A 27,349-nucleotide genomic window follows, 5' to 3' on the forward strand; every position below is an offset into this window, starting at 1 on the left:
CCACCAAGGTTCAGTCCTCAGCCCCCTCCTATTTATCATAGTCCTCCAGGCAATAACAGAGGAATTCAAGACAGGATATCCCTGGGAGCTCCTCTATGCTGATGACCTTGCTCTAATTGCTGATTCACTATCAGAACTAGAGGAGAAGTTTCAGGTGTGGAAGCAAGGATTAGAATCGAAGGGCCTTAGAGTCAACCTGGCTAAAACCAAAGTCCTAATAAGTAGGAAAGCAGACAAACCACAAATCCCTTCAGGTAGATGACTCTGCTCGATCTGTAGAAAAGGCGTAGGTAGAAACTCTATAAAATGTACTCAGTGTAAGCTATGGACACATAAGAGGTGCTGCAATATCAAAGGAAGGCTAACTGGGAAGATATTTTTTTATCTGGAAGATGCTCAGGAGCAATAAACACTGAAAATGTGCAGAGAACAACTTCTGCCACATTCCAGGGAGAAAAACTAGAAGTAGTTGATAGCTTCTGTTACCTAGGTGACCAAGTCAGTTGTGGGAGTGGGTGCTCTGAAAATGTAGCTGCTAGAATAAGAATAGCCTGGGCAAAGTTCAGAAAGCTCCTACCTCTGCTGGTGACAAAGGGCCTCTCACTCAGAGTAAAAGGCAGACTGTATAATGCATGTGTACGAACAGCCATGCTATATGGCAGTGAAACATGGGCCTTGACTGCTGAGGAGATGTGTAAGCTTGCAAGGAATGAAGCCAGTATGCTCCGCTGGATGTATAATGTCTGTGTGCATACTCAACAGAATATAAGTGCCTTGAGAGAAAAGACGGACCTAAGAAGCATCAAATGTGGTGTGCAAGAGAGACAACTGTTCTGGTATGGTCATGTGGTGAGAATGGATGAGGATAGCTGTGTGAAAAAGTGTCACACCCTAGCGGTTGAGGGAACCTGTGGAAGAGGTAGACCCAGGAAGACCTGGGATGAGGTGGTGAAGCATGATCTTCAAACATTAGGCCTCACCAAGGCAACGACTAGTGACCGAGACCTTTGGAAATATGCTGTGCTTCAGAAGACCCGGCAAGCCAAGTGAGATCATAACTCGTGGCCTATGCCAGTGGTGTAACCAGCCCACTTATGCATACCTTTCCTTCTTTGGATACTAAACTCTGCTTGCGAAGACCTGTTGAGACAAGTGAAATCGAAATAAAATTCGATGACAGCACCGCATGACTGGCATCCATGCCAGTGGAGCGCTAAGAGCCATCCGAACATGATTGTTGCCAGGGCTGCTGACTGGCTGCCGTGCCGGTGGGACGTAAAAAGCACCATTCGAGCGTGATCGTTACTAGCGTCACCTTACTGACACTTGTGCCTGTGGCACATGAAAAACAACATTTAAGCGAGGTCGTTGCCAGTGCTGCTGGACTGGCTCCTGTGCAGGTGGCACATAAAAAACACCATTTGAGTGTGGCCGTTGCCAGTACCACTTGACTGGCCCTTATGCCGGTGGCACATAAAAGCACCCACTACACTCTCAGAGTGGCTGGCGTTAGGAAGAGCATCCAGCTGTAGAAACCCTGCCAGATCAGATTGGAGCTTGGAGCCATCTAGCTTGCCAGTCCTCAGTCAAACCGTCCAACATGCCATTATGGAAAGTGGACGTTAAACGATGATACATATATATATGTATTGTGTATATATATATATATGTATTATATAAATACATATATATATACATATATATATATATATATATATATATATATATATATTGGCCAAAGAATGATGTGTGCTACCCATGACCTTAAGGCATTTATTTTAAACTGGTTCATGTCGATAGGGATAATTTAATTAAAGACTAGGAGAATTGGGAAAGCTGTTTCATATGTAGGATAACAAGAAAAAGAAAGGTGAGTGCATCGAATGAGCACCAATACAGAGAGAGTATTTCAGCAGAGATAGACAGAGAAGAAACAGGATATGTATGATCATGTGGTCATACTCTGTTGTAGAATATATTTTTTAGCCAATCAACCAACAGGCTTTTTCTATATGTTTTAGAAGGATCATCCCTGAGCATTTGTTTTACACCTATTCCCTATCTTTAACCATCTCTTACTCTCCTGCACACTCTTGCAACATGCACTTCCTGATTTCCTGAACTCACTCACCTCTTCTCACCTTGTATTTTGACAGCCCATCTGGACACATTGTCATCAATATTTTATCTCTTTCCAGCTCTACCCTGGCCACTCTCACCCTCCTTGTACCTCCTCTACACTAAGAAACCTGTTCCAGACTCTTTTCTTATACTTTAAACCTTTAGCATGCTGATTTGCTCCTAGAATTGTTTCACCTGCCAATATTTTTGAGGGGGCAAAAACCATGAGCTCTTACTGTTTTAAAATTGTTACAACTCTCATTGTATTGCATGTACAGACCTGATTTATTTGTATACTAATAAAGGAATGGATGAGTAATATTTTGATGTAATGCATTGTGTTCGGCTTGCATGTTTTGACAGAGAAAAAACACAACAGAACAAAAAGCACGAATGTGTTCACATAAACAGCACAATCTGGGCAAGACCTGCCAGGCTGATTTCAAAGCTTGTGTACCCCATGGTGAGTAAATAAACAATCAAAATGGCATCAGAAAACAGAAGTTAGACCTTGTTCTGAATCAAAAGTAGGCTGTTTCCAGCTTAAATTACCAGAAATAAACTTTGTAAAATGTTTATTTTAACCCCCCCCCCCCCCTCAAAGCAACACAAGGCGCCTGAAGCTACTGAGGGCAAAAACTCATGGGCAACAAATTGCAACAACAGTGTGGAGAGTAGGTTAACCCCTCATCCCATAGTGTAAGACCACCTTCCTCCATTGTAACCCGATTCAGTTGAAGGGAATCTTAGTCTTACAGGCTGCATGGCACCATGAACAAAGTATCTCATACTTGCTCTAAAATGGTTGGCATTAGGAAGGGTATCCAGCTGTAGAAACCATACCAAAACAGAGACTGGGGCATGATGCAGTCCTTAGATCCAATAAATCCTGTCAAATAATCCAAACCATCCCAGCATGGAACATGGACATTAAATGATGATGATGATACCATCCAAGAACAAGGGAAAATGTATTTAGAACATAAAATCTTAGAAGATGAATATGACCGATAAAATACAAGTTAATAATAGAAACTGTTGAAACTTGCCAATGACAGTAATCAAGAGAAATAGTCATGCTTAATTTTCAACAAACGAATAAACAAACACTTGTTGTAAGAGACAATACTTTCATGTTTTGATCATGTTAGAAATTTGGCATAAACATTCATAAGATATTTTACTGTTACACTGTTGCATTAGGACAGTCATCCAGATGTAAAACATTTGTTCCAGTCATTCGTTTTAATCTATTCCTAACTACATGTATCAGATCAGAATAATTAACAACAGCTTCTTGGATGATAAGAAAATAATATAACTAAATATTTAACTGTCTCAGCATCATATCTCTATAACAATTCCATCAGTTAGGATTGACAGTGTCACCATGTATTTTGCAATCTAGAAAGTGCCTGTCTGAGGTACAGATCTGCTCAAGGTTTTTTTAATATTTTTATAGCAGACTAGCAGTGGGTCACGTAGCAAATTTCCCTTTTTCCTTGCCATTATTGTTGTCTAAGAGGAAACACGCCAGTGCTGCTACTGCTAAGCACCAGTATCATCACAGAACATCAAGTTGTAACAGGGACTAGTTTTCTAACAATTCCACTATTCTACATTCTGATCTTGTATATTATTACTTTATCAGTTCCTGGGAAAAAAAATGAAAAGCAAATTTGCCCTCAAATGAGTTTGAACTCTGAAAATAAAGAACCAGAAAGAAATACTCCAATGCCTTTTGTAACATACTTCAACAATTCTCCCGATCACCACCATGTTATCTGCTCCACAACACTAAAGATGCGGTGTTGTAGCCAAAGCTTTAAACATGCAAACTATCATGCTACCACCTGACTTTAACCTCAATCTTGGATAATTTAACTCCACTAAAAGATTCTTGAAGGTTGATTAACCAGATAATAGTTTACAGAAATATGTTATAGCTGGATCCAGGCTTCTGGAGTCAACAATATGATACTTTTTTTTTAATTAAAAGAAAAAAATAAAAGAAATTGTTTCCGTATGGGCAGCGTTGCATAATCAATATCAACAGTCTAAATTCTGCTCCATTTGTTCGTCATCCCTTTACCTCTCAAATAGTTTATTTTTTTGAAAGAGAAGTTAACAAGTTTCAAATATTTTGTGATATAAAATAATAATAATAATAATAATATAACAAACAGAAAAAGCATTTTAGCCATAACTGTATCTGATGGTAACTTTCAAAAGAATCTCTTGCAACTTAACTGTCCTATAAATAGCTGCTGCATCTTGTTACCATAGCTACTGTGACTAAATTTGAATAGCCAAAAAATAATAATAATAGTAGTAATAACAATAATAAATACAAATAAATAAAAACAAATTTTAACCATGGTTGGGGCAACAACAAAAACTAACCCGGAATCTGTAAAAGAATAAAAGAAAGAAAATTGAATAGTAACAAAGAAGAGAGATTGCAATCAAAGAATTTTACCAATTATATCCACACTGCTGGGTTGACCATCATCACATATCTTTTTCTATCTCCAATTATAGTCCCCCAGAATCAGAATCGACTGAATATATTTCTCTTGTTCTTGTCGTTTCTTTTTCCATTCTTTACTTCTTTGAAGGTTTTTTTTTTTTGTTTCTTGTGATCTTCATACTATATTTTTAGAGCATTGATTGGTTCTTTCTTCATCTCTCTTGCAAAAGATTTTTATCCTCTTTCATTGTTTTCCAGCCTACCACCCTTTCTTCATCTCATATTTCATTGATAACTAAAGACAAAATCAAAGACTCAATTCTTCCTTGATTTTGAACTTCTGCCTTTGATTAAACTTCACAGGTTTTCGATTAATATGTGGTTGGCAAAGGAAAAAAACAACAATAAAATAATAAAAAAAATACAAAATACAAAAAAAAATGCAATCAGTAAACTGATTACAACATTTCTCTCCTTTGAAAATCAAACAAACAAAACCAAAAATAATAATAATAATAACAATAACTTCTTTATTGTGTGTGTGGTACTTCAAAAATATACCGTACTACTTCAAAACACTCCCTCCACTACTCCAATGGCGTTTTATTATTATTGCTAAAAAAATATAAATGAAATGTAATGATGATGATGATGGTGATGATGACAACGATGATGATCGTTGTGTGTATGTATGTGTTTGTGTGTGTGTGTGTGTGCGTTGTTTGTGCGGCTTCTTTGATGTCATAAGTATCTGGCAAAATTGATTTTAATCTATCTGTAAACTTCCTCAAGATCAACCAAGAGGTATTTTCAAATTTTTATCAAATTATCAGCAAACGTTGTTAATGTCGTCAGAATGCTGAAATCTCATCAGAGGAATTCGTTCTAAAGCCAGAGAGCCTAAATTTTTATTCTTGGCTTTTCAATAGCCAAACTTTTTTTTTCCTTTTAGATTTAGATAACAAAACATAAAACTTAAAATAAAAGAAATTTTAGGGTGTAAATAATTAACAATTGTGATCTCAAACCCTTGACCACTAAAATATTTACTGGATGGTTTTCAGAGATAGTGGCAGGAAGGGTGGAGAATTAAGGAGTAGGGTGAGAGAAGAGGATGTTTTCCTTGTTTCATTTGTTTTGTTCTTTTTAAGGGCAGGTATGGCTGTATGGTAAGAAGTTTTCAGTCACACGATTCCCGGTTCAGTCCCACTGTGTGACACCTTGGGCAAGTGTCCTCTACTATAGTCCCATGTTGAAAAAAGCCTTGTGAGTGGATTTGATAGAAGGAAACTGAAAGAAGCCCATCATGTACATATATGTGTGTGTGTGTGCATTTGTCCTCCACCACTGCTTAACTGGTGTTTTTTTGTTGACATCCCACAACTTAGTGTTTCAGCAAAAAAGGGACCTAGAGAATAAATACTAGGTATAAAAATAAATACTGGGATTGACCTGTTTAACTAAAAATTCTCCAAGTTGGTGCCCCAGCATGGCTGCAGTGTAATGATTGAAATGAATAAAAGATAAACTATAATAGTTTACAATTGAGTGACTCCCTCATTGTCATATTAGGGACTTATAACTCCCCCTATAACCCAGCAAAAGGGTCTTTCTTTAATTGCTCGATCTGCTAGAAATAGTCACTACATCTTTGGTTTCAGTATGTGATGCATTGGATAGTATAGTTTAGTGTACACCTTGTCTCAGAAAAAGAGGGGATGAGCATAGCTGGAATACCTTTTATCGTAAATCTACTTGATCATGGCTTGCGTGGCAAACAAGATAATAGATGACTCTTAAACACACACATTTATATCATTATTATCACTTAACAACGCCCATATTCCATGCTGACATAGGTTGGATATTTTGACAGAATCTGACATGTTCAAGAACTGTATCATGCTCCACTGTCTACTTTGGTATGGTTTTTACTGCTGGATACCCTGCCCTTCCTTGCACCAACTAAATAGACACAAATGGAGAGAAAGAAAGACAGACCGACAGAAAGACAGACAGACAGACAGACAGAAAGGGAACTATTTGCCTATAGTTTCCTTCTCTACACAGAAAGTGTCAAAGCATGCATAAAATGTGTGATGCAGCATGGTCATGAGAGATGAGAAATTATGCCAATCTGGAGAGGCTGGCAAGAACCTTGTCATCATCATCATTATCATCATTCTTGTTGAACATCCATTTACCATGTTGGCATGGGTTGAATGCTTCATTAGAAAGTAACAAGCCAGAGAGCTGCTCCAGGTTCCAGTCATCTGTTTTGGTATGGCTTTTATAGCTGGATGCCCTTCCTAACACCAACCACTTTACAGAGTGCACTGGGTGCTTTTTATATGGCACCAGCACCAGTGAAGTCACCAAAAAACTCACAAAACAAGACTCTTCAAATGATACGGGAGTAGTATAGAGCGGGGTAGCTTCAGGAGGTTAAAGTACAGGAGGAACAGGAACAAATGTCTTGCTGAAAAGGTGATACATGACTTCCCCGACTGGAAAGAGAGAAAGAGATGGTGAGGGCATACCTTCAAGGTGCAAGGTGAATATAAGAGAGAGAGAATAGGGAAAAAAGGAAATGAAGGGATAGGTCAGTAAAGTTGCAAGGGTATGGAAGGAATGTAGCAATAATTAAACACGGCAAATAAGCAAAGATATTTTTAACACACAAAGCATGGTTGATGGTATTTTTGCCTGTCTGCTGTAAATAATTATTGCCTCATTATATATGCCTGTTAACATAATATGCATTACACCATCAACCAGTTTAGTTCAATGGATGTTCGATATTTAGCAGCATCAAAGAAAATGACAGGTATATTGAGAGAAAGCTAGGTAGTAGTCATCAGCTGATGTTTGATGGAGAAACAAACTCAAAATCAATCAAAATCCACAATGGAAAACTACTGCTGCTAACCATCATAGACTATACTTAAAGAGATTCACAGACTGTTTAGAAATACTTTTCTTTTTTAATCACCCATCACAATGTAATAACCACATCCACTCCCTTAATAGGGAGACCTTTCATAATAGAACAGTTTAATGCTGGCCCACAAACTCTGTTGTGCGGGGAAGGGTGCATGGATACAAGGGGGGGGGGGGGCTATTGTTGCATTTCTCCAGGGTTTTCTTCTGGTTGCCTTCTTCATCACTGACATATGAACCTTCGTCTTCATGTAACCGTTGCCAAGTGATGTGGTTAGCAGCAACATCTTCCACATGTAGTTGTTTTACCAGCTATGTCTTACTATAGGCGAGCTGGCAAGAATCATTAGAACACTGGGAAAAATACTTAGTGGCATTTCATCCATCTTTACATTCTGAATTCAAACTTCACCCAGGTCAACTTTGCCTTTCATCTGTTTGGGGTCTATAAAATAAGTACTAGTTGAGCACGGGGGGTGGTCAATGTAATCAACTTAAACCCCCTCTCCAAAAATGCTGACCGTGTGCTAAAATTTGAAACCATTATGTAGTAACTGTTTCTGAGAAATTTATTTCATTACATAGTATCTTTACCAACAATCTGAATTTCAATGATGCAGTAGCTGGCCATGTACTACTTTGCAATGCACCCATCATAGGGAAATCTTTATCATGTACTGCAACCACTGCAGCTGGTAGTGAGTGATCACTGTATCACTACTTTTGCAGTTGATATTTACAGATATCACAGTGCAAGGTACACGACCCAGGATGTGTTCATGGTAGCATCACCAGGATGTGTTTGTGGTTCCACAACCCAGGATGTATTTGTAGTAGAAATCCTGGTGATAACTCAAGCTCCACAAGCTATAGAGAAAAAAAAAGTCTTGATACAGACCCCAAGTGGTCTGTATCAACTTTTGGGGAAGAATGAAGGCTCTTGTTTTGAAAAAAAAAAGAGAACTCTGCACCAAAATTGCCTGAAGGCAGCTGATGTCTGATTCGTGCAACTCTGAATGTCATTATCAATGCTACCCAGTTTTAAAAGGTGCCATCTCTAGCAACTGTTCATCATAAACAGCAAAGGCAGATGGCATTGGTGGAACAGTAGAACTCCATGGACAGACCACTGTCTGTCCTAGTAGTGTTGACAATCAGTCTCTGCCTGCTATGTGTTCTCACTACCACAGCAACAAGGACAGTCTGAAGATCCTCCTGAGTGATAAGAATACAGTCATTTGCATACTGCAGCCACAGAACTTGCTTTTGGCAGAGTTTAATGGAACCTTCTTGTGTTAGCAAGGTTGGCATTTAGTCTAAAGTCCATTGTTACACTGCTTCTGGTGATGCACAGGAGGAATATGTTAAAGAGACCTGGTACTAGCACGCACTGCCTCACCCCTTGTGTGCTCAAGGAAGGGCTTGGACTGCTATCTTCCTATGGTCACCCAATGAGTTATTCCATTGTGGAACTGACTGAGGATCATCATGATTTAGCATGTCTCCCATGCTAGCATGGGTTAACATATTATTTGATACAGGCAAACTGGAGAGAACATCCCATAAAAGCTTTTCTTTTCTTACTTTTTTTGCAGCAGTTTACAGAGGCTATGTGGAGGCGCAATGGCCCAGTGGTTAGGGCAGCAGACTCGCGGTCATAGGTTCGCGGTTACGATTCCCAGACCGGGCGTTGTGAGTGTTTATTGAGCGAAAACTTCTAAAGCTCCACGATGCTCCGGCAGGGGATGGTGGCGAACCCTGCTGTACTCTTTCACCACAACTTTCTCGCATTCTTTCTTCCTGTTTCTGTTGTACCTATATTTCAAAGGGCCAGCCTTGTCACACTGTGTCACGCTGAATATCCCCAAGAACTACATTAAGGTACACGTGTCTGTTGAGTGCTCAGCCACTTGCACGTTAATTTCACGAGCAGGCTGTTCCGTTGATCGGATCAACTGGAACCCTCGACGTCGTAAGCGACGGAGTGCCAACAACAACAACAGAGGCTATAAACAAGTTCCAATGTTGTTCCACTTCCCATCTTTGAACATTGTTTCTGAAGCTGCCAGGCTGTGACCATAGCAGTCATACTTCTATTCTCTCTCTAAATCCACACTGTGATTCAGGCAACATTGCCTCAAGAAGGCTGCTAATGAGTCTCAAAAGCAACACCTTAGCCAGGACATTACTAATAACAAAAAAGAGTGGACATGCTTCTACTATTATCACAGATGATCTCATTGTTTATAATAGCTTTACCAACCTTCTCTTTCATCATATATTGGTTTTACCAACATCTGTCTTGATACAATGTCTTGACTAATATATATCAGTAGATAGTAACTTTCCTAGTCGTCTGTCATTAAATAGTAGCCTTATCGTCAATCCGTGTCATTGTTTAGTAACCAATAATCTCTACAATTACATAGAAGTTTTACCAACAATTTATTTCATTACAAAGTAGCTTTACTAACAATCTGTGCCATTGAACAGTAGCTTTATCAATAATTTGGACCATTAAATAGCAGCTTTGCCAACGATATGCATCATTACATAGAAGCTTTATTGACAGTCTGTCATTATATAGCAGTTTGGATTGACAGAATCATTTCAGCATCAGATAAAAATACCTTGCAGTATTTCTTCTTTATATTCTGATTTCGAGTCTCACCAAGGAATTTCATCCTCCTCATGAAGTACTGGGGTTAATGTAATTAACAAATCCCACCCCCACATATTTCAAATTGTGTGCATAGAAACAATTAAATACTAACTTTACCAACTACCACTGCCATTTGCTAATATTTTTTACATTGGTGATATACTGGTGCTCACAAATGAACACACACTCTCTCTCTCCCCACAATAGCTAAACAAGTATATTGTCAGTCCTAAGAGATTTGTTTGTAAGAGAACAGGCAATCTGGAACACCTCACTCCCCTGATCTTCATGTTACAGTACATTGCCCTAGCACTTGATTTCAGCTGCTATGTATACCTTATGTCTAGCTCCTCTTCAAGTTACTGGATATTATTCTCTTCATTCTTCTTTCGTCCAGTCTTTCCAATCTTGTCTCTTGGGTTTTTATAACTAAATGCTGTACCATTGAACAACTGCCTTTACTCCTATTTAGCTAGTACCATGCTTTAAAACAGATATGATCATTACTTCACAACATGCAATCTTGTAGAAACCCCCAGTTTTCCTACGTTATAGGTCTCTGTCTCCTCCTCCTCAATATGCATGTTCCCAACAATTTTCTGAGCCTCTATGTAGCAAGGAGATCTTTCAGTTTCCCTACCTTCTTTCTCCACATTTTTTTTGTCTCTTTGAATCTATATAGTTCTGAACCTGAAGTCACTCATCACTCTTCACCAGAGAAAAATTTACTATTCACAGACCATTTGTCTACACAATTTCCTGGAGAGCATTAAGCCTGAGAGTGTAATGCAAATAAGTATTTTGTACATGTAGAGTTTATTATTTATTCATATAACTGAACACTACAATTATTTCAAGAGTTCTGTTAGCTATTTTGGTTACACGGCCTATAATTTCAAGGAGACATCTAGTCATGCAATCATTTCAATGCCTGATGCATGCACACCATGTACCTTTACAGACAGTGTTGATCTGATATGAGGGAGTGAGCTTAAAGTACAACACAAACATTTGATCACTATAAACAAATCATCTGTGTAGGTTATTCAGCTACAAATTGCAGAACCATCTTTCTTGAACTCAAGAGACTACTATATAGACATATAGTAGACTGAAGCAAGCTCAATTGATAACAACTATTAGAACTCTTGGTTAGACCACATACGAGATGGTATCAAAAAAGTTCCCAGTCTAGTTCTGTAGCACCCTAACAGAGGGCAGCACACAGTTGTATGCACAGTGAGAGCTAGCAGTGACCTTCATGAGGCAGCATGCCAAGTGACATTCCTGTGTTTACTTCATTGTGAAATTTGTATTTTTGTGATCACGTGTATGTGTGAAATTTTGTGTTAAACTTGGGAAGTCTGCTACAAAGACATTGAGCATGCTTTAGCAAGTTTACAGCGATAAGGCAATGGGTTGTATGCAATGTTTCAAGTGGCACAAGAGCTTCAAAAGCAGAATGTCCCTGAAAGACCTGCCCTGTGCATCACCCCTGAAAATGTGGTATTGTGCATTGAGAATTCAGGCATCCTCCAGGGCCACACTGTCAATCAAGAGTTTTACTGCAATGTTTTGAAGCATTTGAGGAAGGACATTCAGCAAAAGTGACTGGATCTGTGGAGCGCGAAGAATTGGATTCTTCACTGAGCTCTCCTCACTCATGAGTTTCTTGCCAAAAACAACATAGTATCGCTTCCACACCCACCCTATTCACCAGATTTAGTCCCTGCAGGCTTCTATCTCTTCCCCAAGGTGAAAATGCAGCTCAGAAGTCACTGTTTTAACACCATTGCCAAAATCCACAGCGAATCACAGAAGGTCCTCGACTCGCTTATGGAAAACGACTTCTAGACCGGATTCCCAAAGTGACAGGAATGCTGGGACTGGTGTATTGCTGTGCAAGGTAACTATTTTGAAGGAGATGATATTTAGGTAAATAAGTTATTTTTCATTAAACATGACTAGTTCAGGAACATTTTGATACCACTCCATAGTTGACTGGAGCAAGCTCAGTTGATAAGAACTCTTGGCTACACCACATACATGTTTTAAGAATTCTGTATATAGAGTTTGTTATCATGTCTACACTTGAATACCAATTCTCACATTCGCTCAAGATCTTGTCATTCAGAATTCATTTGAAGTATTTTTTGGTTAAACATTAGTTTTTTTCATATATCTTTTTCTTATAACAAACAGTGTTTTGTATTTCACTTTTGATTAAAGATCAGTTTATGAATATGCTACTGATCACAATGTTATTTTAAGTACCCAACAGTTGTTCAGATAACTCATTGATTTGGTTCTGAGTCAGAAGACATCTTACTTTGAAGGTATTGTCTCTAAGCCTAACTGTCACTGGTCATCTAATTCATTGCTGAAATATTTCCCAATGAGTGAGCAAGCTATAGCACTGCTTAGAAGATGCAGATATGTTTTGGACACAACACAAAAAATGTAATTGTATAATATACATCAACACATACATGGAAAAACAAATGGCTCTAGAGAGCCTTCTAAGCATGAGGTGGAATTTATTTCACATGTACTCCTGCTACTAATCAACATAGTGTATCTGCCACACCTGATGCCTACCTGCCTGTGATCCTATTGCACCTCTCATGCATCCTTAGTTTACATTGGTTATACTGTATAGAGTAGGTAATTCTTACCTACTCCTTTTCTGCATATTGGGCATGGCCATTTTCCAAACAGCAGTAGGGTCCTATTTTCTTTCCTGCTAATTAAACTTTGGTCTTTGCTAGGTTTTCTTTGAAGCCTCTCAATTCTATGCTTTTTGCATCCAAATCTAGAATTTCCTCTTTAAATTTTCAACTAATTCAGGTATTAGAACTACATCATCAAAAAGGAGTGGTGTTGAAAACTGAGTCCAGATGTAGACCAACTTTCAAGGTAAATTCCTCCCTGAACTCATTAACTCACAACTTGCTAATGACACCTCTATACATGCGGAGTTCTCACACAAACCATTTATCTGACCCCAGTTTCCTTAGTGACATGGAACTCTCTGAAGCATCATTTCCGGGTCAACAAAAGCTAGGTGGAGTAGCTTATTCCTAGCTAAATATTTCTTGTGTACTTGTTTTACTAGGAAGACTGCATTGGTGGTTCTCTATCCTCTTGCTTAAACCCAAACTGCAAATCTAGGCTAATTCTCTTCTTAAGCATTCTGCTGTAATTCTTACAGTGACTTTGAGATATGGCTGTGCGGTAAGACGTTTGCTTCTCAACCATGTGGTTTCAGATTCAGTCCCAGTGTGTGGCAGTTTGGGCAAGTGTCTTCTACTGTAGCCCTGGACCAACCAAAGCCTTGACTAGATTTGGTAGATGGAAACTGAGACAAGTCCAGCATGGGTGTGTGTGTGTGTGTGTTTATGTCTTTTTTTTCTTGACATTGTATGGCAGTTGTGATCACACAAACAGTGTTGTTTGTTTCCAGTTTTCCACAAAAACATGTCTGACCAAAGGGAAATATTACCTTATTTGGATGCAGATGAGGGAAGTGCAACAGGTTGTGGAAAATCTGTTTGCAAAGAATTTCTCCTCACCCTTGCAAACATGGAAAAGAGGATGTTAAAATGATTATGAAGATGACCTGTCGCCTCTCTAAATTACCACTATTGCCTTTGTAGCCAAGTTGATGATGACACTACCAATCCAGTCATAGGGTGAGCAATGAGTGAGCAGCTATACCACTGCTTAGAAGATGCAGATATGTTTTGGACACAACACAAAAAATATAACTGTATAATATACATCAACACATACATGGAAAAACAAAAGGCTCTAGAGAGCCTTTTAAGCATTAGGTGGAATTTATTTCACATGTATTCCTGCTACTAATCAACATAGTGTATCTGCCACACCTGATGCCTACCTGCTTGTGATCCCACTGCACCTCTCATGCATCCTTAGTTTACATTGGTTATACTGTATAGAGCGGTGGAGGTGCAATGGCCCAGTGGTTAGGGCAGCGGACTCGCGGTCATAGGATTGCGGTTTTGATTCCCAGACCGGGCGTTGTGAGTTTTTATTGAGCGAAAACACCTAAAGCTCCACGAGGCTCCGGCAGGGGATGGTGGCGAACCCTGCTGTTCTCTTCCACCACAACTTTCTCTCACTCTTACTTCCTGTTTCTGTTGTGCCTGTAATTCAAAGGGTCAGCCTTGTCACACTGTGTCACGCTGAATATCCCCGAGAACTACGTTAAGGGTACACGTGTCTGTGGAATGCTCAGCCACTTGCACGTTAATTTCACGAGCAGGCTGTTCCGTTGATCGGATCAGCTGGAACCCTCGACATCGTAAGCGGCGTAGTGCCAACAAAAACTGTATAGAGTAGGTAATTCTTACCTACTCCTTTTCTGCATATTGGACATGGCCATTTTCCAAATAGTCACACCTTTGTTTTACTACACTGCACTATGTCTATATCTGAAACATTTAATTCTTGCTATCTCAATTCATTTACTAAGAAATAGGTACCATGTTTAAAAAAAAATTTTCAGTTCCTTCATTCACTACAGCATTAAATAATTAGCAAGGTGCAGATATGGCTATAAGGTTAAGAAGCTTGCTTCCCAACCATGTGGTTTTGGGTTCAGTCCCACTGCATGACACATTGGGCAAGTGTGTTTGAGTGTAGCCCCCAAACCTACCAACACCTTGTGAGTGAATTTGGTAGATGGAAACTGTGTGGTAGCCTGCCGTGTGTGTATGTCTGTGTGTGTAAAGGGCCTTAGAGTTAATTTAGCAAAGACCAAAGCCTTGTTAAATAGGAAAACAGACAAATCACAAATATCTTCAGGGAGACGGCCCTACTCAATTGGTAGAAGTGTAGGGAGAAACTCCATATGGTATACTCAGTGCAAGCTATGGACCCATAAGAGGTGCAGTAGTATCACTGGAAGACTAGAAGAGAAAGTAGTCTTTATATGTGGCAGACGTGCAGATACTTTAAACACCAGGAATGAACAAAAAATAAACTCCCTCAAATGTCAGCGGGGATACTTAAAAGTAGTAGACAATTCCCATTACTTAGGTGACTAAGTTTGTAATGGGTGAGGTTTTCCGAAAGCTGCTATCTCTGTTAGTGAAAGGCAGATTGTACGATGCCAGTGTATGAACAGCTATACTACATGGCAGTGAGACATAGGCTGTGACTACTGAGGATATGCAAAGGCTTGAAAGAAATGAAGCCAGTATGCTCTGCTACATGGATAATGTCAGTGTGCATATGCAACAGAGTGTAAGTGATTTGAGAGAAAAACTGGGTACATGAGGCATCAGATGTAGTGTGCAAGAGAGAGAACTGAGCTGATATGGTCATGCAATGCATATGAATGATAACAGTTGCATTAGGGGAACGTGTGTAAGGGGTAGACCCAGGAAGACATTGGGACTCACAGAGGGGATGACAGGAGACCGAGATTCCTGGTGGTTTGCTGTGCTTGAAAAGACACATCAAGCTAAATAAAAGCCTGGTTGTCCTTGCATACAGGCTTGTCCCCTACATCCCTCTCTAGCTGAGTGTTGTTAATCCTGAGGGCTCGTGGGTGCTGGTCCCACATAAAAAACACCCATACCAGTGCCACATAAATGCATCTATGCTGGTGGTGTATGAAAGCACCCAGTACACTCTTAAGTGGTTGGTGTTGTAGAAATCATGCCGAAACATGGAACCTGTCCAGCTTTGGTCAAGCCATCCAACCCATACCAGCATAGAAAACTAACGATAAATGATGATGGTCATATATATCACAAAATGCTAAACCTTACAAAGGAAATGACAGAGGACCAAGATATGTGGAGCACTGCTGTACTCAAGAAGATCTGACCACTACAACAGAATTGAGATCCTAAAACTAAGGTGTCACATAAAAAGCATCGGTGTGGGTGCTGGTGTCATATAAAAAGCATCAGCACCCACTCTGTAAGGTGGTTGGCATTAGGAAGGACATCCAGCTATAGAAACCAAACCAAAACACACTATGGAACCTAGTGTAGCCCCTGGCCTTGCCAGTTCCTGTCAAGCCATCTAACCCATGCTAGCATGGAAAACAGTCATTGAATGTTGATGATGATAGATTTATAGATGTATGTATCTATTTATGTGTATCTGTATGTATATCTCAAGTATGAATGTGTTTATCGTTATCCCTACCTCTATATCAGATCACCTTTGTTTCTCTTATAGCAACTCTTGATGCCATAGACCTATTCCTAGGTGAAGAATTCAATGTTCAAGTTCAAATTCATTTGAGCACTACAACCTGTTTGCTATACGGAGCATATTTAGCTCTCACCTTTGTGTGTGTCAGTGTCTGTGTGTGTCTTTATGTCTGTTTTTTTCCACCACCGCTTGACAACCAATGCTGGTTTGTCTATGTCCTTGTAACCTAATGTGGAGGTACAATGGCCTAGTGGTTAGGGCAGTGGACTCGCAGTCATAGGATCACGGTTTCGATTCCCAGACCGGGTGTTGCGAGTGTGTATTGAGCGAAAACACCTAAAGCTCCACGAGGCTCCTGCAGGGGGGGGGGCGGTGGCGAACCCTGCTGTACTCTTTCACCACAACTTTCTCTCACTCTTACTTCCTGTTTCTGTTGTACCTGTATTTCAAAGGGCCAGCCTTGTCACTCTGTGTCACGCTGAATCTCCTCCGAGAACTACGTTAAGGGTACACATGTCTGTGGAGTGCTCAGCCACTTGCACATTAATTTCACAAGCAGGCTGTTCCGTTGATCAGATCAACTGGAACCCTCGACGTCGTAACCGATGGAGTGCCAACCAATGTAACCTAATGGTTTGGCAAAAAAAAAATAAATAAAAGATAGAACAAGTATCAGACATACACTTGCTAAACAAAATAAGTACAGGGATTGACTTGTTTGACTAAAATCCTTCAAGGTGGTGCCCCAGCATGGCCACAGTCTAATGACAGAAACTAAGTCAAAGATAAATGTTTCATTAGTTTGCATTACTAAGTACAAATCCTAGAACTTAGAGAGGGATGGGCTCTGTTAGGTTGATTTGCATAGACATATATGATGTAAAAAGTCAAACAACTCGTCTATGTTTTACATGGCTGTGTGTGTGTGTGTGTGTGTGTGCGCACATGTAAATGTGTCTGCTGTTTCTTGTATATGCAACTAGTTTTTCCTTTTCCTTTTTTTTTTTATTAAAATGAACCTAATAAATTCAATACTAAGTGTGTATATGTATCAATACATATAACTTCAACATTTTTTTTTTCATCAATTCTCATTTTCACATATATATCTACAAGACATTTTAATGTTTATAAAGTAGCTTGGATATAAAAAGAAATTGTCAATTGAAAACATGAAAAAAAATAACAGTTTTCTAATAAATAAACAAACATGAAACGATCTCATTTAGAACCATTATATATTTGTACCAATAACATGTTGAAAGCCATCATCTCTTGTTTGTTATTCAGTTTGTTGTTGTTTTTTTTTATATATTTTATCATTAATACTATGTTATGTACCAGGTAGCTTTATCACTCAACACTAAGTATTAAAATTATTTTGAAAAGTGTTAGGTTTTTTTGTTTTATTATTATTATTATTGCTGTTGTTGTTTTTATTATTTTTGTTATTTTTTTTTTATGAATAATTCTTTAACTTAAAAAGGCTTTTCTGCAGTGGAGGAATGTAGAGAAAAGCTAATGGGTTTTTATCTGATTAGTAGAGTGTACAGTAGTTTTGTAAACTTGTACCATATTATATGCTAATTGCATAATCATCATGAATATTGATTGCCTCTTGCACAGTACCACCGTTTTATGCTACCAGAACGACAGTTTGACCATAGTCAATTGACTTTGCTAAATTCTTTAGCAATTCTTCTTAAAAGGAAAGGGTGACAGGCAAGGTGTGAGCTCATTGAGGTTGGGATGTAGAGGGTTTGCAGGCCAGTCCCTCTACTAAGCTTACAACATGCTTGGCATCATAGGTTGCTTGTGGAAGCAGCAAAAGCTGCTTCGAGGTAGTTATGGATCAGGCGAAGGCGCTGGAAAGAGCAGTGCTACAAGACTTAGAGCTAATTGGACACAAGCTGGGGTTTGAACAAACTCTGACTGGGTCACTTGGGAGAAGGGGTCTTTCAACATAAGAAACACATAATGATCCGAGAAAACATCACTGATTATGCATCCAGATGTGTAGGAAAATGTTATCAACCTTGATAGGAAATTTGGTGTTGCAGAGAGTCTAACCTGGTTTTCTTTTTTATTCTACATGCTATCTACAACCTCCTCTTCATTGACAATTGCCATGTTAGGGTGGTGGATTGGCAAAAAAGATATAGCATCAAATGAAATGTCTCATGATGTTTGTTCAAATCCAGTTGAGGTTAACTTTCCTTTTCATCCAAGGGTGATGGTGATAAATTAAAGTACCAGCCATGTATTGGGGGTTGATTTGAATTTGAGTAAACTCACTTCTTAATTTCTGACCTTGTGTCCATGTTAGAAACAACTGATGGATTGGCAGAATCAAGTTCTGAGTTCAAATCCTGTCGAAGTCAATAAAATAAAGTACAGCCAAGCAAATGGGAGAAACAATGACAACTAAACTGCACCCACCACTTAAAAATTTCTGACCTTGTGCCTAAATTAGAAATGATTATTAAGTTCTTACATGGTGACAAGGTCTCAAATATGGCGCAATAATTGATTATATAGATTTCCCATCCAGTACTTTAGTGATAATCAGTACCAGTCAAATACTGAGGACTGTTCCCTTCTTTTAACTTTGAGGCCTGTGGTCCTATGTTAGACATCAGTATTATTTCAACAAGCGCACTCAGAGAGCGCAAACCTCCTCCAAGGTAACACCAATGTCCTCTCAACGATTAGCCGGAGATGATTTTTAAAATGAGAATATCTGAAATAAACTTGACTGCTCTCACAAACAAGAATATTAAAAATGAACTTGACTGTTCTCAAAACTTAAATTTTAAAAAAAACGGAAAAATAATCCAGAATCCTTGTCTGGTACCAGATCAATCCCAAAATCTAAGCAGTTCATATCAGTCACAAGGCCAAACATCCCTGAAAGTTTCATCCAAATCCATTCAGCAGTTCTCGAGATATCTTGTCCACGGACAAGCAAACAAACAAACATGACTGAAAACAATACCTCTGCCTTAATGGAGGCAGAGGTATTGTGCAGAGGCACAAGGCCAGAAATTTAGGATGGAGTAAGACCAGTCAGTTATACTGACAGGTATTTTATTATTATTGTTGAGCATATCAATGTGATCATTGTAGTAGGCTTCTGCTGAAAGGTCTATTTCATCTTGACTAGGTCGTTACCCAGCAGCATAGTGATGGGTAAAAACTAGTAATAATAATAATTCCTTCTACAATAGGCACAGGGTCTGAAATGTTTGTGGGGACAAGGCTAGTCAGTTACATCAACTAGTACTTATTTTATCAACCTCCAAAATGATGAAAGGCAAATTCAACCTTGGCAGAATCTAATGATTTTCCAGCTTGCTGCATTCGTTTAACATCCATTTTCCCCATGTAGGCATGGGTTGGATGGTTTGACAGGAGCTGGTATATATATATACACATTATGACACATAGATGGCTGTAGTAATATTTTAATTGTAGATTTCAATTTGCTATATAATGTGTGGCATTGTGCTAAAGTACAAAATCAGTATTATTGAATCACCATCATCATTTCATGTCCACTTTTTCATATTTATATGGGTCAGATAGAATTTGTGACAGCAAATTTTCTTCGTTTGGATGCCTTTCCTGTCACCAGCCCTCACCTGTTTCCAAGCAAAGTAATATTTCCCTATGACCAGACATAGTTTTCAAAGATGACTCGGAACAAAATATTGCTTTTTACAACAGTCATGCTCATTAACTCTTTTGATACCAACCCACCTGAAACCGCCTCTGGCTCTGTTGTACAAATGTCTTGTTTTCAAAAGTTCTGAATTAAAATCTTCCACCAAACCTTAGTCACAATTTATGTTCCTAACATTTGTTTAATGATAACTAAGTTATTTTACTAAATTCTTTGTTATATTTAAAATTAATTGAAAGAAACACAGGGCATCTCCACAGAAATATGGTAACAAGAGGGTTAATAGCTGTCACATAATGTCAGGACAAAGATGGGTACGTACACACACACACACACACACACACACACACACACACAAAATAGGCTTCTTTTAGTTTTTGTCTTCTAAATTTACTCACAAGGTTTGGGGTTGGCCTGGGGCTCATTAACATCATTGAACCAATGTGAATTAATCTGGTAATTTGCATTGTTATCTATATATTATGAACATTTACTACTGTATTGTGACAGAATATGTCAAAACATGACTAAATAACTTCCACCAACAATGTTCCTCTTTCTTTTTCAGGAACTGGAAGAAACGATTCGATCACTGAAGGTACAAGTGTCAGCCCTCCAAAAACGCGTTACTTTATTACAAAACGACCGTCGAGAAACAATTAAAGGATTCTACAGTCCAAGTTACTCTTATCCAGAACCAACATACAGACCAATAGCTTCACCTTAATTTTGACTCAACACTTGCAGAAACAAAACACATTTTCAACATTTCTTCCATATATATAAATAAAAACAGAAAAAAAAAATGCAACAAAATGTTTGATTTCTGTTTATTTATTGGTGGGAAGATTTCATTTTGTTTCTTTTTCATGAACGCTACCCTTTATCATCATCATCGGCATGCTGGGCAAAATGCTTAGCGGCATTATGTCTGTCTTTACATTTTTAGTTCAAATACCACCAGGGTTGACTTTGCCTTTCATCGTTTCGGGGGTCAATAAAATAAGTACCAGTTGAATACTAGGTTTAATGTAATCAACTTAACCCCTCCCTCGAAATTGCTGGTTCTTTCCCAACTGTCCAACTAATGCCAGCATAGAAGACAGACAGACATTAAGAGATGATGCTAATTGTAATGGAAATCGTCAACATTTAACATTTGTTTTCCATGATGGCTTGACAGGAGTTAGGAAGACCAGGGACCACACAAGATACCATAGTCTGTTTTGGCTTGGTTTCTACAGCTGGATGCCCTTCCTAATATCAACCACTTTACAGAGTGTACTGACTGGGTGCTTTTTACCACAAAATGTTTCAGGAGTCAAGAGATATTACACCAGTGTGAATCCAATACAAAAACTTTTATAAACAACATCCAAAATCTGGATCTATATGTGTGGATCATACATTTCAACCCAAAATTTTGGTCTATTTTCAACAACTTTGTTTTCATTATCTAATATATCATCATCTTCATCATTATTATTTAAAGCCTATCTTCCAGACAGGTTGGATAGTTCAAGATCTGATGAGCCAGGGGGCTACATTGAGCTCCACTCTCTACTTGGTATGTTTTCTATGGCTCAATGCCCTTCATAATGCCAACCACTTTACAGAGTGTACTAGATGCTTTTTTTTTCCATGGCACCAGCACAAGTGAGGTGACCAAGTAACTTGAAAGACAAGACCCCACTCAACTGAGGGAAAGAGTGCAGTCAGGTATTGAGGAGCTAAAGTATACTAGGACAGGATTGTGTGTCATGCTGTAGACGAGATACATGGCTACCCCTGGTGGGAAAAAAATGATAATAGTAATGAGGTCTCAGTGGAAACCCTCAAAATACAAGAAAATGAACATAAAGAGAGAATAGGGACATTGTCACATTCTGATTCACAATGCAGCTATTTTAGAATTTGCAGGAAATAAGTTTACTTTCCAAACCCTTAATGCAGACCAATTACAATGTTTACCCCTAGAAAGTATGAAAAATTACTAATATTTTCTTCAAACTTTGCTTTTGTTACATTTATTCAAACTCCAAAGAATCCTTCTCAACATACGACTATAATGGTCCCCCACTGCTCCTGCTCATGATCAGAGATGCACATATTGTCAGCCACTAAGGGACGTGCTGAGCTGGTTAAGGTCAAGCAAATCTGTGGTATTGAGCAGAATATTTGCTATAATGATATTCCCGCTTCAACAACTCAGCACTGAATCTGTCTGAAATGTGATGGAAAATAGGTCAGTTTCAAAACATTGATGTCCAGGTCACAAAAACTAAGTTTGAAGGGAGCTGTGGTCATTTCCTTTGATTTCTAGATTGAAGCAAATAGGAAATAACTCCTACGGGTGATTATCAAATTCTACATAGAAATTTTCCACCCAATATTCATGCAGTGTTTGCATAGTGAATAAATCCGCTCTTGTTTGTTCAGACATGTACTTTATATAAAGATACTTTCCAAATACTTCTGAAGTGCAGATTCCAGGGTAGGTAAGTAAAATATAAATGAATAACAAAGATGTATAAGTTTCAATTCATTACGGCCGTTTCAAGCAACCCTTTTAATTGATCAACGAAAGCATTACATCATTACAGAATGGTTTTCTTTGTAATGATGTAATGCTTTCATTGATCAATTAAGGGAGTCACTTGAAACAGCCACAATGAATTGAAATTTATATGTCTTTGTTACTCATTTATATTATATATATATATATATATATATATATATATAATTAAATTAAACAATAGGGTAAAAAATTGGATATTAATTAATATCAATTTAATACCAGAGAACAAGCACATTAAAAGAATCAGGGAGTTTCAGAAAAAATATCTGAGATCTCAAAGGATTATTGTATATGTATATATAAAAATATATATAAAGGAGGCCACTATACACACACACAGGTGAGCACATAAGTGCAAAACAAGGTGGTAAAAATAGTACTTGAATACCAAAGGTAGAGTAATATGTATTTATTAAAGCTGCAAAATTATCACATCACAACTGTCCAATGAAGGGGAACATGAAACTCTGAGTAACAGTTTTGTGATAATTTTGCAGCGTTAATAAAAATATATATTATTTCACTGTTAGGTGTTCAGTAATTAGTTTGTGTTTTGGGTTTGGAAGGTAAATCCATATATATTAAATGAAGAAAAGGGGACAAATCTATAATTGGGACGTTTAATTCAGAAAATCAATCTGAAAATGGTTACAAAGCATTCCTGTAATTTTCAAAGTTTTTAAAACTGAAAAGACTGTTAAAAGAAAATAATGCTTAATAACTAACTGATGTACACTTAGTTTCTTTTTCAGCATAAAAACAGTATGGCCATCCGTATACATAGTAAAAAAAGACAGAATTTAGAGAAAATTGCTAGATGAGGATATAAACTATTCTATTTCTTTGTTGTTGCATCAATTGTTGCAGAGTTGGAAATTGGAAACAATGCCTCAATCCCATTAATTAGAATCTTCATTACATACTCTAATGAACAAGTATTACTTAAAAATATATTTTTAATGGAAATGTAAAGAATTTAGAAAAAAATAAAACTGATTACAGGACGAAGTTTAATTACAAAATAGTTGGAGATTATCCAAACAGAGAGTTGCTCATCGAAATGTGAAAGAAAATGTAAAATTGCTTGAGTGGAAAAAACATGCATTGTAATAACCTGAAAGTTATTATAAATGCAGTAAGTACAAGACAGCCTGACTAAGCTGAAAGTTGTAGGAATATTTCAATTTGGTATAGCCATGTCTTTGAGTCAAACAGCAAAAACAATTTTAATAAGTGCAGCCATGGCTGGGTGTTTAAGCTTGTTTTGCAACCAGATAATTTTAGGTTCAATTCCACTCCATGACACTTTGGGTTAATGTCTGTAATATAGCTCCATGCCAACCAATGTCTTGTGAGAAAACTGTGTGGAAGCCCATTACATCATCATCGTTTAATGTCTGTTTTCCATGCTGGCATGGGCTGGACAGTTAATGGCAAATCACAGGGCGACTAAGAGCTCCAATGTTAGTTTTGGTTTGGTTTGGTTTCTAATGCTGGATGCCCTTCTTTGTTCCAACCACTTTACAGTGTGTACTGGGTATTTTTCTTGTGCCACCAGCACCAGTGAGGTCACCAAGTAACTCACAAGACAGAAAAAGGAAAAGAACTCCCACTACAAAGTGGGGATGAATACTCAAGGATGGGGTATTGAGACACTGAAGTACGAGAGAGGGACAGACATAGGTGACTTGCTATAGAGGGAGGTACATGGTTACTTCAGGGGTGGGTCAGAGTAGTTGGGATGGAGATATATCATCATCATCATTTAACATCAGTTTTTCATACTGGCATGGGTTAGACAGTTTGACGTAAGCTGGTAAGCTGCACCAGGCTCCAGTCATGTTTTGGCTTGGTTTCTATGGGTGCATGTCCTTCCTAATGCCAACCACTTTACAGAGTGTACCAGGTATCTTTTAAGTGTCATCAACATGGCGCATATATATATATATATACATCACTCACACACACAGAGAAGGGATAAGTCTTAACAAAAACTGTATTAGTCTGATGCTTAAAAAAGAGAATGAGCCTGAATGTTTTGGACACTAGTCCTTCATCAGAAGATAAAAGTATAGAACTAAAGAAGGAATATGAAAGAGGAAAAAGGACTAAGAAAAAAAATGTGTGTGTGTGCGTGCGTGCGTGTGCGTGCGTGCGTGCGCGTGCGTGCGTGCGCGTGCGTGCGTGTGCGTGCGTGCATGCATGTAAGTCTTTGTGTTTGACACCCTACCACTTGCCAACCTGTGTTGATTTGTTTCTGTCCTTGTAAATTATTGGTTCAGCAAAAGAGATTGATAGAATAAGTATCAGATTTTTTTTTAATAAGTACCGGGTTCAATTTGTTTGACTGAACCTTTCAAAATGGTGCCCTAGAATGGTTGCAGTGAAATGACTGAAACAAGTAAAAGAATTTTTTAAAATAGAGTACATTTCATGAAATTATTAAATATTTTTACATTCATGCAACCAGCTTAATCATGACAAGGTTAATTTACGAAATCCTTCACTATTTTCAAGATTAATTAAAGCAAAGACAGTATTTCGTATGTGTATTTCGTGTGTTTATTACTGGCATAATGCCTCTCCCAAGGTTTAATTGTAAAGACAGTATTTTTCAACAGAAATACAATAACAAAAGGGTTAAAGTCATCAAAATTTCATGCTAATTTATGTTCCAAATACTAGCTTAATAATGACAGTTATTTTACTAACTTCATTATTTTCAAAATTAATTGAAACAAAGGCAAAATATTTCAACAGAAAGACAGCAGCAAAAAGTTAATCCTTCAATATCGTTATATAACGTTCCCTTCGAAACAGGTTTTACTTCTACCCCTCTCTATTTCCTCTAGGATTTTATCACACAACTGTTTAATCTGTTTACATGTGTTTTCTACTTTAAAAAAAAAAAATAATAATAAATTGTCATTCTTACCATCCACAAATTTATATCCACCCCTACCTGTAACATCTCAACTACCTGTCCCACCTACTTTACCACCTCTAATGTCTTCTAGCTTTGCTCAACACATTGAAATCCTTTCACTGTTACTCTCACCAACACCTGTTTCCATTACCACCACCACCATCACCAACACCACAACCACCACCACCGCCATCACCGCTTTCCACTTCAGCAAAAATCTTTCTTTCTTACAGGCTTTCATTAATCATTAACATCAAAATGAACTTCTTCACTTTCATCTCACAGTCCCAGCCACTCTCTGTTTAGTAGATTTCTCTACAACTTGCTGACCTCACAGGTTATCCTATCCTAATTGATTGCTTGATGCACAGCTAAATTTATGCTCCATCCACTAATAAGAATTTGCCTTCTGTCTACTGACTGGCCACAGACAAACAGCCGATGATAAACAAGCAAGACGTGAAATACATTAACAAGAATGTTGCGGTTCTTTTGAAGTGTAGTCGGATTCTGTGCATTTAGAAGACAAAGGTTACGAAGTGAATGACCTTTGTCTTCTAAACACGTAGTTAAGGCCACAGGTCTTTTTCTCACTGACATATAGCAATAGGTAAGTTTTATTTGAAACTTTTACATCATTAAAAACGAAGTTATTGAGGAAAATATTAATTTTTCTCAGACACAAATATATTTACTTGTAAGAACCACAAAGTAAACTAGATAATATAGGAAATGAGTGCTGGTTCCATGGTAAAGATCTATACAGGTAACAAACTACCTATATGCAACATGGTTTATATTATTAGGTGCATTGTTTCAAGCCACTGAAAGATATACTGGATAAATTATCATCAATATCATCATCACCATCTGTTTCCTATGCTAGCATCGGTTGGAGAGTTCAATAGGAGCTGGTGTGCCAGAGGACTGCACCAAAGTCCAATGTCTGCTTTGGCTTGGTTTCTATGGCCAGATGCCCATCATAACACCAACCAATTTAGAGTGCAGCACTGAATGATTTTAACATGGGACCAATACTAATTAGGTTCCAAGTAACTCACAAGGAGCAGTGTTGGGGGTGGTGGCTTTTATGCTAAGTCTTGAGAGGTGAATGCCATAAAAATATAATTTCAGTTTACTTTGTATCGAAACAATTTCAATAGTCTTTTACTTGCTTCAGTCATTTGACTGCAGCCAAGCAGGCATTCCAATTATAACCATCATACAAGTGGCGTCATTCATTTGTAATCTTCCATGAAAACATGCCCAGTTATTGTGCTGTTCATGTTCATAGAACTCAAGAAAATATTACTTTACTTGGAAACAGAGGAGGGTTGGTGACAAGAAGAACATCTGGTCATAGAAATCTGCCGCAATGAATTTCATTTGACTCATGCAAGCATGGAAAAGCGGATGTTAAAATAGTGTTGATGATGATATCCTAATGTAGATTACCCCTCTGCTATTTGAATGTATGATTATCTTCTAATACCTAATCCCTAAATTATTAAATCATGTTGAACAAGAAAAAAAGTCAATAAATAAAAAACATCCAACAAGCTCATATCATATCAAAAGCAATCCACTATTATAACATTTTAACACTTGTATCTTCTAGCTATATTTTACCTATGTGTTTCTGCAATAGTTTCTGCTTCTCTGTATGAGGTGGTATCAAAAGGTTCCAGACTGTTGTTGTTGTTGTTGGCACGCCGTCGCTTATGACGTTAAGGGTTCCAGTTGATCCGATCAACGGAACAGCCTGCTCGTGAAAT

At 38.0% G+C, this 27,349-nt stretch overlaps 1 protein-coding gene across 5 annotated transcripts in view; it reads left to right on the forward strand.

Annotated features, from left to right (window-relative positions):
- LOC106883441 (centrosomal protein of 112 kDa) overlaps nt 1-20,886 on the forward strand; it is a 237,973-nt gene extending 217,087 nt beyond the window's left edge. For 2 of the 5 annotated variants that reach the window (XM_089346987.1, XM_089346984.1), the window contains 2 exons: nt 13,041-13,109; nt 20,639-20,886. In XM_089346987.1, the coding sequence (XP_089203113.1) occupies nt 13,041-13,109; nt 20,639-20,797 (228 nt within the window). In that variant the 3' untranslated portion in view covers nt 20,798-20,886. Of the gene's footprint in view, nt 1-2,484; nt 2,585-13,040; nt 13,110-20,638 lie in introns of all 5 variants that reach the window. The other 3 variants (XM_089346986.1, XM_089346988.1, XM_089346985.1) reach the window with 2 other exon arrangements.
- The last annotated feature ends 6,463 nt before the right edge of the window (nt 20,887-27,349 follow it).

This window comes from Octopus bimaculoides, chromosome 2 (genome assembly GCF_046866305.1).
Source record: "Octopus bimaculoides isolate indiv1 chromosome 2, ASM4686630v1, whole genome shotgun sequence".
Taxonomy (NCBI): Eukaryota; Metazoa; Mollusca; class Cephalopoda; order Octopoda; family Octopodidae; genus Octopus; species Octopus bimaculoides.